A 16,689-nucleotide genomic window follows, 5' to 3' on the forward strand; every position below is an offset into this window, starting at 1 on the left:
TTATTATTATTGAGATATAATATTGTTTATTATTATCTGAGAAAACAATGCAGCCTTAACTATATTTAATTTATGAGGTTATTAGCAGGACTGAGTAAATATCTAAGACATTTAAATATACATGAGATAAGGCAACATATTATTAATATATGGATTTCATACCACTAATTACGTATTAGTATTTTCCTACTAGACTGAAACATATTTCCCCTCTAGTAACAAATCTCAGAGGAAGCATCTAGCAGTGAGTACAGACTGCATATTAACCTCTACTTTTTTCACATCCCAAGTCTCAGAAACATTATGTACTGATGGTACTATGTGGGTTAATTCACTGATAAAATCTATGAAAGATGTATAACTCATATATAATCATATGTAGTAGTTCCAAAAGTCAATGTTTATTATATTAATATAATAATGTAAAACAACTATACCCAAATTAAAAATAATAATAATAAACATGCAATAATCTCAAAAGATGTAGAAATATATTCCCTTACATGGAAATATGGTCACAGCATGTTGAATATATAAAAGCAAATTACAAAAAGTATTAATGCATTATTTTATTTGTTCTAAAATGTATATACTGGACTTCCTAGGTGGCACAGTGGTTAAGAATCCAGCTGCCAATGCAGGGGACCTGGGTTCGATCCTTTCCCCAGGAAGATACCACATGCCTCGGAGCAACTAAGCCTGTGAGCCACAACTCTTGTGCTCATGTGCCGCAACTACTGAAGCCCACACGCCTAGGAGCCCATGCTCTGCAACGAGAAGCCACCGCAATGAGGAGCCCTCGCATCACAATGAAGAGGAGCCTCCGCTTGCCACAACTAGAGAAAGCCCGTGTGCAGCAATGAAGACCCAACACAGCCAATAAATAAATAAATAAATAAATTCATTTTTTAAAAAAAGCATATACCTACAGAGAAGACTGGAAATATATAATATACATAAAATATTAAAGAGTGATTATATCTGGGTGATTTTAATTATCTTTTCATTTCTCTGAATTTTCCAAATTTTCTATAATAAATAAGTAGTTTTTTAATGTGGAAAAACAATAAAGTTATTGTTTCAAAGTGTAACAATAACAAAAGGGTCCCACTTCCCAGGATGGATTATATTTGCTTCTTATTTAGGTCAGAGTGTGCCTTTCATACAAGGTGCTGTCACAAGCTAGAAGTATTCACCTGTCCAACTGCTTGCAGGTTATAGCAGACAATGTCCTTATTGGCTGCTGAAGTTCCATAGAGAAGTGCCTCAATGAGCCAGTATATTCCCAGGAGGAGGTCAGAGAAGCTGAGATAAAAGAGTGGCCTTACCTGAAAAGCAATAAAATTCATAATTTCAAAAATTATGTAGTCAGGAGAATGTAACAATCTATTATTTTTATGTTTTACCTTTCTAGTAGAAAACTGGGCATACTTTTTCTGGGGACTCTGCTACTGGTTGACTGTGGGGAATATAAAGGAATAGTCCAGGTAGGAAGGAATCTGTAATCAAAATTATCCCAACTTTTCTGGAACCAGAGTACTCATGGATGTATTAGCATTGGAACTTCTTCCTCACAGAGACATTCCTTCCTCAGATATAGGGTCAAAGGAAAGAGTAAAAAGATGAGAAATTTTGTGATGAAGTCATACCACAAATGAGAAATTTTAAGTGCTCTAGCTGCACAGACAATATCTTCTAACAATAGGAAATGAGATTATCACCTGAGTGTTTTAGGATATGGCTAAGAACGCAAAGAAAATGAAAACAGGGTTTTTTTTTAATCTTCATATAGTTTAATTTGCAGTTTTCTTTTTTCTTTATTGAAGTATAACTGACAAAACTGTAAGATAATTAAAGTATATGTGATGATTTGATGTACATACACATTGTGAAAGGATTTCCTCAAATTAATGAATACATCCATCACCTCACATATTCACCTTTTTGTATATGTGTGTGAGAACATGTACGTTCTATTCTCTGAGCAAATTTCAATTGTACTCATACAATAGTGTTATCAACTATGGTCACCATGTTATGTACTAGATCCTAAGACCTTAGTCATGTTACAGGTTTTCACATCAATGCAAGTCAAGGTGGAGAAAAATATCAGCATGAATTGTATATGTTGTCTTTCAATTTCTATCTACATTGCTGAAGTCTGTCTTTCTCACTTCCTAGTATCCTTCTTCTTTCGGCCTCCCCACTCCCACTTTCCTGAAAATAGTTTTGGTCCTTCTGTAGAGAAAGCTGTAAGATATTTATTGAAAGACATCAAAGATTTAAGGTAAAGAAATATACCATGCTTATGGACTGTAAGATCCAATATTATGAAAATGTCAGTTCTCCTTAAATTGATACACAGATTAAATGCAATTTCAATTATATCTCAACATACTTTCTTATGGAATTTGACAAAGTTGGCAGCAAATCTGATACTGAAATACAAAATATCAAGTTAACCATTTCTTCAAGACACTCTTGAAGAAAAAGGAGAAGGAGGATCTGTCCCACACATAACAAAACAATATAAAGCTGGATACAACATAAAGTAGATGCAGTGGTACTAGCCCAGAGATGGACAAACAGACCAATGGAACAGAATAGAGAGCCCAAAACAAGCCTAAGAATATATATACCTATATATAGATATAGATATAAACTTTTGATATATGATAGAGGTGGCTTTTTAGATGAATGGGGAAAAAAGTCTTTTCAAAATGTGATACTAGAACAACTGAGTATCCATATGGATGAAAATTAAATTGGACCCCTACTTTCTACCTCACACACTCAAAACTTGGTCCCAACTAGCTTAAAGACCTAAATGTGAAAGACAAAATCTATAAAGGTTTTTTAAAAAAATATAGGAGGATGCCTTCAATTTCTGGTTAGGGGAAGTTTTTCCAAAGCAAAACACAAAAAGCTCTAAAAGAAATAGTTAAAAAATCTGCCCACATTAAAATGAAAAATGCCTGTGTCAAAAGACACCATAAAGTGAAAAGACATGCCACAAAGTGGGAGAAGATATTTGTAACTCATAAAAGGACCAGTATCCAAACAAGATTAAAAATGAAACAAAAACTCTTACAAAGCAGTAAGAAAAGCCAATAGAAAAAAAATGGACAAAAGATTTGAACAGGTATTTAAGAAATCCAAATGGCCATAAACATGTGAAAATATGCCTGACTTTATTAATAACCAAGGAAATTAAAAAAATAAAACCATAAGGAGGGCTTCCCTAGTGGCACAGTGGTTAAGAATCCGCCTGCTAATGCAGGGGACACAGGTTCGATCCCTGCTCCAGGAAGATCCCACATGCCTTGGAGCAACTAAGCCCAGTGCGCCACAACTACTGAGCCTGTGCTCTAGAGCCCGTGAGCCACAAGAGAAGCCACCTCAATGAGAAGCCCGTGCACGACGAAGAGTAGCCCCTGCTCACCACAAATAGAGAAAGCCAGTGCACAGCAACGAAGACCCAACGCAGCCAATAAATAAATAAATAAATAAATATTAAAAAAAAAAAACCCACAAGGAGACCAAAAGTCAATCAATCAATCAATTTATAATGAAACAAAAATTACACACCCATGGCAAAAAATTTTAAAGTCTGACAAAATCAAATATCAACGGGAACATGAAGCAATGCGATGTTTCATACACTGCTTGCACAACCATTTGGAAAAAGTCTGGTATTATCTAGGGGATATGCATATCCTATATTCTGTTACTAGGTAAATACACTAGAGAAATTTTTGCATGTGAGCATCAGAAGACATATACAAGATTTTTATAGTGGAGAATACTCGTACAAGATTTTTATAGCAGCACAGATAAATTGTGGTATTTTCATAATATAGAATGCTAAACATTGATGAAAAAGAAATGAACCAGAGCTATACACAACACCATGGACAAATCTCAGAAGCAATACTGAAGGAAAAAAGCAAATCACAAAGCAATACATACCAAAAAATACAGACAGTTATCCCATTTCTGCCAAGTTCAAAAATGCAAAACTAAATTGTTTAGGGATATATACATCACTGGTAACGCTGTACATAAAAGGAAAGAAATGATTAAGCAAAAATCTGGATAGTGGTTACCACTAGAGGTGAGGCTGTGATTGGGAAGGAGCACAGTAGGAATGGGGATATAAGCAATTTCTATTTCTTGTCCCTAGTTTTTGTTTATAATCATTCATTATACAGTACACGGGTGTTTTATGCATTCTAAGCCATGGCTGATATATCTCACAATAACAAGTAAATTTTAAAATTTTTGGCGCCCCCACCACTAGGTTCACAGGCCAGCCTGGTGACTGGGATGTGCCCCCCCCCCAAAATTACTAAGTTATCATCAGATACTACCTAATGTAAGAACTAATCTCCTCACCTGTATAAAAGGGAATTTTTCTCATACTTTTCTTCCAAATAAGATGCTAATACCTTGATAATAGGGGTAAATGGTCAAGTTGCTTTGCCTAACACAAACAAAAACAAGTGAAATAATATTTTAAACTGTATTTACTAAATATCAGATATTATTATTTTAACAACATATATCCTTTGCTACAAGTAAGCCTGTTAAGGTTCCAGCCAGGTGGCATATTCATAGATTTTACTGGCCAATGACATACACCACAAGTTTATAATTGTTAATGGGTAAAATATTAAAACTGAATACAAAATAAACTCTGGAGCAGAAAGGCAGCCAAGCAGCTTTTGCCAGCAAGAACATAATTACAGTCACTGATTCAAAAAATAGCCTTATGTATAGGGAACTGTTGGCCATTAAAACATACGTAAGGTCTTTGGCAGAGATATAAAGGATAAAAAGAGGTTTGTATACTTTTACTCATGGTTGGAAAATCATGAGTTCTAGTAACAGGAGACAAAATCAATCAAACAACAAAACTTAACTGAGCAGCTATTACTGAAATTAAAAAAGATTTCACCCCTTCTACATGTCACAAGATACTATGTTGAAGATAATATAAAGGAAATAGGCCATGCTTTAAGAAAAATATAAAAAATAATTTTTTTTTTTTAAAAAGGGACTTCCCTGGCGTTCCAGTGGTTAAGACTCTGTGCTTCCACTGCAGGGGGCACGGGTGTGATCCCTGGTTGGGGAACTAAGATTCCACAAGCCGTGCAGCACAGCCAAAAAAATTTTTTTAATAAAAAAATTTTTTTTAATTTTTTTAAATTAAAAAAAATACAATTAGCATAGTGCATGGTAATAAGAAAGACATGAAAAAGCTTAAGACATGATCCTAAACATGAAAACAAAAACTTTTAAAATATATTTGCACTTGTCTAATTTAAATCAAGAGCAAAATAAGGTGCAGGGACGGAATGCATTGTGAAAGGCTTTCCGTAAGGAGCTTCTGGGTCCAGGTCTATCCTGGTAAGGTAAAACACCTAAAGCAACTCATATTTATACTCTTCCAAAACCCTGCTTCCCAATATTTCTAGTGAAATCAAGTTACAAAGAAAATCAAAAGTGACCTTCACAAGGAAATGAAGTTACGCAAGTGTAGTGAACTGTATCTGCCTCATGTTTTGTTTTGTTTTTTAACAATGGCTGGCCTGGGCTACTTTTTTCTCTCTTAAGATTGCCTCTCTGAGTCACTAATTAGCTAGTCCCCTCAGATTTCCCATGGATTTCTCAAATTTACTATAATTATTAATTTAATAATTTTTGTCTTCTTTGGATTATGCCTTCCATGTGTTTTTGCTGTTAAAAATGTTATTTGATGAAAAAATAAAGGAAAACGGTGGAGCATGGCTGACATTTTTAAGCTGGAAAAATTGGAATCTTCCCTACGCCAAGAAAATGGAATGTGTAGGAATCACTGAATTAATGATTACTTCAGGCTCTGATTATGTGAAAGGTATGAGAACAAAAGCCAGAGAAATTAAAGGTCACATCCCAGGCCAAACTAGACCACACATCTTTATAAAGCTCTAACCCACTGTCATGGCAGAAGTCACCCTAGAGCAGTAGTTTTCAACCAGGAGCAAACACCTCTCCCAGGACACATTTGGCAATATATAAAGATATTTTTGGTTGTCACAACTAGGTGATGAAGGCTGCTGCTACATCTAATGGGTAAAGTCTGCTAAACATCCTAAGATGCAGGACAGTCATCCACAACAAATAACCATCCAACCCAAAAGGCCAATAGTGCTGAGACTGAGAATCTCTGCTTCTCCCTCTCCTCTATGCAACGTATACTTTATTAACTTAATCACATCTGAACTCAAATTTCAACATTCAAATATTAGGGAAATCCACATCACAGAAAGATGTGTGGCCTAAGATTACTTTGCCAGACAACTGACAATACAGAATCAAGACTTCTACTTTCTAGTTTTACTTACAGAGTCACATTCTCCCTCTGAAATTCAAAATTCTCTTTTCATTAGGCATTATATTTCAGTGGTTTAAAAGTGTATGTGAGGAGAGGCTTTGGAACAAGACAAGTCTGCACTCAAATTCTAGCTCTAACACTTACTAGCTACGAGACCTAGGTAAGTCCCTCAACTTTGCTAGGATTCCATTTCCCCACTTATAACATCAGACAAATAAAATCTACCTCACAGAGTTGTTTTAAGGATTAAATGAAAAATGTATTTTTTTTTGGCTGCCCCAAACGGCATGTGGAACTTCCCCAACTAGGGATTGAACCCACACCCCTTGCAGTGGAAGCACAGAGTCTTAACCACTGGACCACCCGGGAAGTCCTGAAAAATATACTGTATTTTAAAAAATGGGCACATGTACCTAGAATATAATAAATACTAAAAACTGTGTTTAAGTTGAAGGGGGATTGTAGTTTAGAGCTGGACTTTTGAAAAATCCCTGCTCTGCTACTTATTGTAACTTGAACAAGTTATTTAATGACTTTGAGACTCAATTTCCTCATCTGAAAAATGGGGCTAATTACCATCCTTCTTATAGGAGAGTGATGAGGACCAACAAGATAAAGTATGTAAAGCACTCAGCATAGTTGAAACACAGTAAGTATTCAACATATAGAGTTAAAGTGGGCCCAATAAAACACAGTGACATTTTCCATATTACAAAAGCTTTCTCATACATGTCCTAAACTGCATTTTGCTTAATTTTGTGCCACTTGGCCTAATTAGAAAAACAGTTTTGTTACTTTTTTTTAAATCTTTTTAAAAAAATTTTATTTATTTTTGGCTGTGTTGGGTCTTCATTGCTGTGTGTGGGCTTTCTCTACAGTTGCACTGAGCGGAGGCTACTCTTCGTTGTGGTGCGCAGGCTTCTCATTAAGGTGGCTTCTCTTGTTGCGGAGCATGGGCTCTAAGCACACGGGCTTCAGTAGTTGCAGCATGTGGGCTCAGTAGTTGTGGCTCTCAGGCTTTAGAGTGCAGGCTCAGTAGTTGTGGCGCATGGGCTTAGTTGCTCTGTGGCATGTGGGATCTTCCCGGACCAGGGATCTAACCCATGTCTCCTGCATTGGCAGGAGGATTCTCAACCACTGTGCCACCAGGGAAGCCCCAGGAAGGTTTTTGACTTGATTTTCTTTGTTACAAATAGTTTTACATAGGATGTATTTTTGTTCTATTTTCACCATTAAATTGTATTGCCTAGAAGGCCTCAACAGCAAAATAAATTCTTTTGAACTATTTCCAGCCCCATTAGCAATTTTACCAAGATATCAACATTGGAAAATTCACCTCTAGGTAGGACCCTACCATGCTTAGAGTGAATACAGGCTTCAAACAACACTCTGTTTCCTTGACTTTAATAATTAACGCATACCCCAAAAATCCACATTTATCCACTAATCCACATTTAGTCAATTCCTCAGTGTTCAAAATTATAGTTAAAATAACTACCTAAAAGAAAAGGGAGATCTATTGGCAATGTCTAAAATATCTCAGTGTATTGTATCAAGATGACAAATTTACAACCAATTCATAGAAATTATTCCATCATTTATAGGGGACATCTCTCTCATTTATTTCAAAGGCTAAGTCACTAAAAGTTCCAATCCAACACAGAAAGAGATTGCTCACCTTTGGAGATTCCTGTATGTTCTGGAATACAGCATAGGCAATAAGTGAACTTGAACCTATAACACTGACAGAGATAAAAGACTATCATTAAACAGGACAATTGGGGCTCCTTTGTTTTTGCTATTTTTTTTTTACAGCTTTATTGACATACAATTGATGTAAAATAAACTGCACATGTTTTAAAAATATGGAATGCTTCACAAATTTCTGTGACATCCTTAAGCAGGGGCTTTGCTAACCTTCTCTGTACCATTAAAATTTTTAGTATATGTGCTACAAGTGAGCACTTTGCAACTGATTTTGCAAATCAATCCTGCTGACTAAATTGTCCTTTGATTGTCAGATGTTACCCTTCAATCTGTTTTTTGTTATTGTTGTTGATGTTATTACATTTTATTAATCAGAAAATATCAACATGGTAAAGAATAGCATTTGTAAGTAGAGAGTAAAAGCAAATCCTTAGGGAAAAAATATAGAAACTTCAGAATTTTCCAGTTTTGCTTGTACTAGTTTAAACACTCACATTACATGAGGTTAAATAAACTTACCTCAGAGTAGCCATAACAAACTGTATCCACTGTATTGCAGAAAAGAACTAAATAAAAAGAGAAAGTGAGAATAAAATTAGACCTTTTAAATTTAATATTCAATCTTACTCTAATTTCATTGTTTATTAACTATCTGTGCAGAATACAAACTCTTCAGTGCCTAATCAAAACACTACAAGTCTGAGAACAAGTAGGAAGGGTGAACAGGCCCCTGGAAAGCCAGCGTGGCTCCTTTTTTCCTCCTTTATTGCTACATTGCTGGGAAACAGTAAGATAAAAAGAATAGAGAGGTGGATAGAAAATGACTGAAGGAAAAAAAGAGAGTTGGATAAGAAAATTAACAAAGGGAAGAATAAAATGGAGAAGAGGTAGAAAAAGTTAAATTTTGAGAGGGAACAGATAGATATGTGGAAAGAATGGGTAACAGAAAAGGCAAACAAATACTAAATAAAGTTGACTGACAGAGAGCTAGACAAACAGAAAAAAACAGAAAAGTAAGCAACGGGCAAAAAGGAAGAAGAAAAAATAGTATGGAGAGAGATGCTGTGAGTGAAAAATACAGAACAGGGAGGAAGGAAGGCAGAGTGAAAAAGAAGAGAGGGGCTGCTTCTAGTTTTACCAAGTTCCAATTGTCCTCCAAAATGCTAGCCTCCAGTAGGAAGGCCATACGGACTTCAGCTTCAGCTAAATTTAAGCAGCCTGATCCTTCCTGGTCAGGTTCTGAATCCCAAGCAGTAAACAGGTAGCTCCACCCCTAACCTAGCTGGGCTCCTCCCTACCTAATCCTGCCCTCTATCTTGAGGGCAAGGAGGGAAAGTAGCGACAAGTGCAGGAGAAAGCCAAGCAGAAAGAACAAAAATAGAGCAGGTGACAAGGAAATAAAGTTCTTAAAAGCATTAGGAATTGTAAGAAGGGGCAAGTGGTAGGAATAATAAAAAGTACAGAGAATGTGCCATCATGAAAAGACAAATAGAGCTGCAAGAGAGAAATGGAATAGAAAAAAGGGAGAGAAAAATAGGGAAGAAGGGAGGGAGGTCTGTTTGAAACCTGCCCCTGTTTAGGGACAGAAGTCTGTTTTGGGGAAGAGAGACTGTATATTCACTCAATCAGTAAGTTTTTAGTAATATCTGAAAAAGGTGTGAAGAGAAGGGGTTATTAATGTCTCATTTATTTAATACGAACATTTTCTAAAATATTCTGTGCCAAAATTCCCACCATAAACATAATAAATGTAATATTACTAAATTACACAATTCACTTAATATGCTTATGTTTATATATCAACTTTGTGTAAAACATTGTGTTATGAAAAATATAAAGACAAAAAAGACAGAGACCCAGACTCTCAGGAGTTTATAATATGGTAGGAAAAATAGCTTGAATACCAAAATTTCAAATAATCTACACACAAAAATAATATACACTGATTGGCATTTGAACATTAATTGGAAAAACTGGTAAAATTTGAACAAAAATTGAGGGAAGGAGAAAGCAGAAGGAAGAACATTTCATTTATATAACCATTTATCTTTCATCTAACCATACTCTCATATATTTTACAAATATTTATTTATAACATAAATTAGATCATTTGCATGGCTTGAGTAATTTAAATATATCATTCACTTATTCATATGAAATTAAGAATATCATGTGCAGTAGAAGACAGGACATTGTTAAGTGGAGGTAGGTTCTAATCACTGATTAAATTATTAGATAAATTAAAACACCAGTATATTTCTGGGTCAGAAATCCCTACCATAAAATTTTAGGGAGTGTTTTGAGGCCTCTAATCATACGTCTATCTAATAAGGGTAAGGGGACTAATAACAGACTCACCAAGCGATAAGAGAATGCTTTTGGACAAAGAACTCTTGTCTCAGTCAAGAACAAATCTCAAATTGTTCAGAGAACAGTCATGGCAAATCTTGTTGCTGCTCTTGACAAGAGAACTTTTCTCTTTTGGCATCTCTTCTAAAATGTTTTAAAAGTAAATCCCCGACCAACATTCAGGGATTTACTTCTCTATTTTTCTCTCCAAATTAATGCTCTGCCTTCTGTATAGATAGCACTTTTCCCCTTTTAAATGTCTTTGGAAACATAATCCTCCCATCTTCCTTTTCTACAAGGGCTGAACCAAGCCCAAATGATGAAGTGAGTGATATTTATTTTCAGTTTTCTCTTTTCTTTTTACTTATCTCCTTACCAGGCTCAAACACATCCCAGTTCTCAATGTAATGGGCTACTAGTATATACTACATACCAATTTAAGTTAGCAGATATTCATTAAACTTCTACCATGAGGAAGTTACTGCAGTGGATACAAAGTCAAGAAAAACATCTGTGTAGTAATATATTTTCATTTAAGCAAAAATAGTACTTAACTCAAAGAAAATTTCTAGTAATAATATCTACCAATTATCAAACTCTTTCTATGTAAGCATTTTAATCCTCAAGCATTTACCTCAATACATCTTTGAGATAAGAAGTATTATTCCAAAAAAAAAAAAAAAAGAAGTATTATTCCTATTTTACAGATGAAGAAACTGAGGCTTAAAGAAGTTGAGTCCTTTTCCTTCTGGTTACAGAATTATCAAGTGGTAACACAACCATTCAAACTCAGTCAGTCTGATCATACAGTAGTCTTAACAGGAAACAGGTTAATGGGAAAATAGGGAAAGGTAATTTTAAAAATTAACGAGTACTTCCCTGGTGGCGCAGTGGTTAAGAATCTGCCTGCCAATGCAGGGGACAAGGATTCAATCCCTGGTACGGGAAGATTCCACATCGCGCAGAACAACTAAGCCTGTGCGCCACAACTACTCAGCCTGCGCTCTAGAGCCTTCAAGCACAACTACTGAGGCCCACATGCCTAGAGCTCATGCTCTGCAACAGGAGAAGCCCCGCACCGCAACAAAGAGTAGCCCCCACCTGTCACAACCAGAGAAAGCCCACGTGCACCAATGAAGACCCAACACAGCCAAAATGAATGAATTAATAAAGGAGCATACATTAAGAAAAAATTAATGGGACATCAAGAGAATTCTTTTATTAGGCAATTGCTTCTTAGATACAACAAAGCACAAGCAACAAAAGAAAAAATAGATAAATTACTCTTCTTCTAAATCAGAAACTTTAGTGCTTCAAAGGATATCATCAAGAAGTAAAAAGGACAACCCACGGAGTAAGAGGAAGTATTTGCAAACCATATATCTAATAAGGCACTTGTAGATAGAATATATAGAGAATTCCTACAACTCAATAATACAACCCAATTTAAAAATGGGCAGGGCTTCCTAGGTGGCGCAGTGGTTAAGAATCTGCCTGCCAGTGCAGGGAACACGGGTTCGAGCCCTGCTCCAGGAAGATCCCACATGCTGCGGAACAACTGAGCCCGTGCGCCACAACTATTGAGCCTGCGCTTTAGAGCCTGTGAGCCACAACTATTGAGCCCATGTGCTGCAACTACTGCAGCCCACACGCCTAGAGCCTGTGCTCCACAACAAGAGAAGCCATGGCAATGAGGAGCCCGTGCACCACAACGAAGAGTAGTCCCCACTCACCGCAACTAAAGAAAGCCCGCACACAGCAAAAAAAGACCCTACACAGCCAATAAAATAAATAAATAAAGTTATAACAAACAAACAAAAAAAATGGGCAAAGATTTTTGCAGTGAAAGCACCAAGCCCTAACTACTGGATTGCCAGGGAATTCCCAGGCAAAATTTTAAATCAGAGATTTCTCCAAAAAATTATATGACTAACAAACATGAAAAGATGATCCACATAATATGCCACCAGGAAAATTAAAACTAAAGTCACAACGAGATGACATTTCACACCTACTAGGATGGCTATAATAAAAAGACAATAGTAAGTGGATGAAGATGTTGAGAAATAGGAAACCTCATACACTGCTGGTGGAAACGTAAAATACTGCAGCCATTTCATCAGTTCCACAAAAAGTTAAACATATCCTATATGACTCAGCTCTTAAGTATAGACCCAGTTCTACTTCTAGGTATATACGCAAGAGATTAAAACATATGTCCACACAAAAGCTTCGACACAAACATTCATAAGAGTGTTATGCATAACAGACAAAAAGTAGAAACAACACAAATGTTCATCAACTGGTGAACAGGTAAATAAAATGTGCTATATCACTACAGTGAAATATTATTTAGCAATTAAAAGAAGTACTGATACATGCTACAACATGGATGAACCCTGAAAACATTAGGCTAAGTGAAAAAGCTGGTCACAGAAGACAACATATTATATGATTTCATTCAGACAAAATATCCAAAACATGCAAACTTATAGTGACAAAAAGTAGACCAGTGTTGCCTAGGACTAGAAAGGTAGTTTGGGAGGGACTGGGGAGTGACCGCTAATCGGCACAGGCGTTCTTTTTAGGGTGATAAAAATATTCCATAATTAGATAACGGCGATGGTTGTACAATTCTATGAATATGCTGGAAACCACTGAATTGTACACTTTAAAAGGATGAATTGTATGGTACGTAAGTTATATCTCAATAAAGCTGTTGTCCAAAAAAAGGAAGTTTGGGACAAAAGCACAGAAGGATACGTCCCATTGCTGAAACTCATGGTATAATGATTAATAGATAATGTTTCTGTCTTTCCTACTGAAAAGAATAATATTTAGAATAAAGAGTGTAAAACAAACATTGTAAGAGGGAACTGAAGATAAAGAATGTAAGCGAGCACCTGACTGCTCTAAATGAATACACCACTCCTAGCCTGAACAAATTACCCTACAGGGCTTTGGTAAAACTTGCATGTTAACCCAATAAACCATTGAATGAAATCTGAGAATTCATGTAAAACTGGAAAATTGCTAGAAATTGTAGAAAAATGTAGAAACTCCTAGAAGTTGTAGAAATTGTAAAAAGCTGTTGATAACTAAAAAATTTTTATAAGGAGAAAGGATGGTAGAATCTGCAAAGATCTTAGTGTTTACCCCAAACAAGATTCTAGAATGAACTATCCAAAAGATGTGTTTTTAAAGAATTAGAAAAAAGTAATATGGATTTATTTAAAAAAATCATGCCAGACTAATCCCATTCTCTTTTTGGACAGAATTACCAGACACAGTGTATACGGTATTTTGACAAAGCATTTGGTGAGAAATTTCATGATATAAAAATAAGAAAATACATTGGGAATTTCCTAGCGGTCCAGTGGTTAGGACTCGGCACTTTCACTACTAGGGCTTGGGTTCAATTCCTGATCAAGGAACTAGGATCCCACAGGCCAAGCAGCATGGTTAAAAGAAAAAAAGAAAGAATAAAAAGAAAAGACAATGTAGACCAAGTAGAAGCACAATTAAGGGCATTTCTAAATAAACCTAAGGTAGTGCTAACTAACTGATCAATATCAACTTAGAAATGCCTTCTAGTGGAGTAAACCAGCATTCTGACTTGACACTGTTCTGTAAAACATCAATAACTTGAAAGAAAATACAGTGAGCATATTTATCAAATATGCATTACTTATCTACTGCATCATAACAAAAATCCACACATTTAGTGGCTTAAAACACACATGTACTATCTCACAGCTTCTGTTAGTCAGGAGTTCAAGAATAGCTTAGCTGGGTCTTCTGCTTCAGAGTCTCTCACAAGGTTATGACCAAGATGTTGACCAGGCCTATCATCTGAAGGCTCAAATGGGGAAGAATCTGCTCCCAAGTTCACACAGTTGTTGGTCTAATTCACTTCTCTGAGGTTTGTTGGTTTGAAGGCCTCAGTTCCTGAGCATCTACCATGCGGCAGACACTGTTCCAGGTGCTGGGGATATAATAATGAACCAAACAGACAAAACAAAAATAAAAACAAAAACAAACCCATCCCTCATGGGAAACAAATACTAAGAAAAATAAGCAAATTACACAGTGTGTTAAATTGAAGAGTGCTATGGAGAAAACAATAACAGAGAGAGGGAAGATGGAAAGCAGGGAGGTATCAGGGAGGAGTGATTTTTTTTTTAAGGATGGTCAGGGTAGATCTTAGGAAGCTGACATTTGAGCAAAGACTTGAAGGAAATAAAAGAGCCAGCCATGTGAATATCTTGAAGAAAAGTGTTCTATAGGGAGAAAGCCAGTACAAAGGCTCTGAGGCAGGAACATGCCTTGTGTATACAAGAAATAGCAAAGAGGTCAGTGAGACTGGTGGCTCACCAGCTTGATGATGCTAGAAAAAAAGACGGGAGAATTTATGTATTAGTTGTCTTAGCAGACCATGGCATTTTCCTTCCTTCTTACTCCAGTTGCTACGCTGAGTCATATGCACAGTCAAGTAACATGCCTTGCCACCTCCTCCTTCCTACCTCCAAAGAAAACCCAAGGTCAGACTTTTTATTTTCCACAACATTGTCAACTGTGGGATTTTATGACTTCCTAAATATGGGGAGTTTAGTTGGCTTATTTGTGTAGATTGTGTTGCCAAGGTCCTGAAGCCAAGAACCTAAATATACCAGGAGGTAACTGACTGGGACCAGGGCACTATTAAAAGGAAGCATTAAGACAATTACTATACTTTTGCAATCCATAAAAAAAGTACCAATATTTCCCTCTCTCTCCCACCAATTCACTTCTTTCACTTTTTTCAAAACCTACTTCTAAACTAATCATGACTAAAAAGTCACTCCTGATCAATCATACTAACCACTGTAGATGTACTCAAAGCATTTATACACACAGAAGTGAATACTAGCTCCTTATTGACTACAAGACAAAATAGCAACTTCTTAATTTGATTTTCAAGATTCTCCCCTACCTGGACTTAAAACTGTCTTACTACCTGTTTTCTTGTTTTATAAATTTATTTATTTTATTTATTTATTGGCTGTGTTGGGTCTTCGTTGCTGCACACGGGCTTTCTCTAGTTGCTGCGAGCAGGGGCTACTGTTTATTGTGGTGCATGGACTCCTCATTGCAGTGGCTTCTCTTGTTGCGGAGAACGGGCTCTAGGCACGTGGGCTTCAAGAGTTGTGGCACACGGGCTCAGCAGTTGTGGCTCACGGGCTTAGCTGCTCCGTGGCATGTGGAATCTTCCCAGAGCAGGGCTCAAACCTGTGTCCCCTGCATTGGCAGGCAGATTCTTAACCACTGTGCCACCTAGGAAGTCCCCTACCTACTATTTTGAGAACTCCCTCAAGCCAAGCCAGTCATTTCCCAAAGCATCATGCTCATTTCCACTTCTGCTCCTTTTTCACTTATTTTCCACCTAAAATGTTCTTCCTTCCAAGGCTTAACTCCACTTCCACCTCCTACATGAAGCCTTCTTTAACCACCTTAGCTCACAGTAATTATCCCTTCCTGTAACTTCTATTCATTTATCTGTGTGGCACATTTTATTTAATAGTTTATTAGGGCAAACTCAAATTTTTCTGAACCTTCCCAACACACACACACACACACACACACACACACACGACTCTCTCAAAACTTCTACCTAAACTGGCTGCCCAAGACTGGCTATTATCTTTGATGACTACCTTATATACACATACCTACACAAACACACATTTACTGGACACATGCAACAGTTAATTTGGTGCTAAGCCCCTTATATAATGCACTTATGTAATTTATTCTCTTATCAGCACATCCATTTGTTCAGCAAGTCTTGTGAACACAACCCTATAAAAGTTTCTCAATTCCATCCCCCCTTTTTTAAAAGATTTATTTTATTATTTACTATTTTTGGCTGCGTTGGGTCTTCCTTGCTGAGCGTGGGCTTTCTCTAGCTGTGATGAGCAGGGGCTACTCTTCCTTGTGGTGGGCTGGTTTCTCATTGCAGTGGCCTCTCTTGTTTCAGAGCACAGGCTCTAGGTGCACAGGCTTCAGTAGCTGTGGTGCACAGGCTCAGTAGTTGTGGCGCACGAGCCTAGTTGCTCTGCAGCATGTGGGATCTTCCCCGCCCAGGGATAGAACCCGTGTCCCCTGCGTTGGTAGGCAGATTCTTAACGACTGCACCACCAGGGGAGTCCTCATCCCCACCTCTTCATCTTTACTATCAGGTTCTATTACAGGACCTTAATCTCTCCCACCTAGACTAC

General features: G+C 36.8%; 1 protein-coding gene and 1 non-coding gene across 13 annotated transcripts in view; both read right to left on the bottom strand.

Annotated features, from left to right (window-relative positions):
- Window positions 1-16,689, bottom strand: part of TMEM116 (transmembrane protein 116) — a 103,929-nt gene that overhangs the window by 85,916 nt on the left and 1,324 nt on the right. For 5 of the 12 annotated variants that reach the window (XM_057747033.1, XM_057747034.1, XM_057747036.1 and 2 more), the window contains exons 1-4: window positions 9,222-9,339; window positions 8,603-8,649; window positions 8,055-8,118; window positions 1,197-1,328 (exon numbers count right to left, since the gene is read on the bottom strand). In XM_057747033.1, the coding sequence (XP_057603016.1) occupies window positions 1,197-1,328; window positions 8,055-8,118; window positions 8,603-8,649; window positions 9,222-9,269 (291 nt within the window). In that variant the 5' untranslated portion in view covers window positions 9,270-9,339. Of the gene's footprint in view, window positions 1-1,196; window positions 1,329-4,395; window positions 4,484-8,054; window positions 8,119-8,602; window positions 8,650-9,221; window positions 9,340-16,689 lie in introns of those variants that run through there. The other 7 variants (XM_057747030.1, XM_057747029.1, XM_057747028.1 and 4 more) reach the window with 3 other exon arrangements.
- Window positions 8,236-8,341, bottom strand: LOC130859687 (U6 spliceosomal RNA). The gene has a single exon (XR_009055251.1). It is a non-coding gene; the product is annotated as a U6 spliceosomal RNA (small nuclear RNA).

The sequence above is a fragment of the Hippopotamus amphibius genome, chromosome 8 (genome assembly GCF_030028045.1).
Source record: "Hippopotamus amphibius kiboko isolate mHipAmp2 chromosome 8, mHipAmp2.hap2, whole genome shotgun sequence".
NCBI lineage: Eukaryota > Metazoa > Chordata > Mammalia > Artiodactyla > Hippopotamidae > Hippopotamus > Hippopotamus amphibius.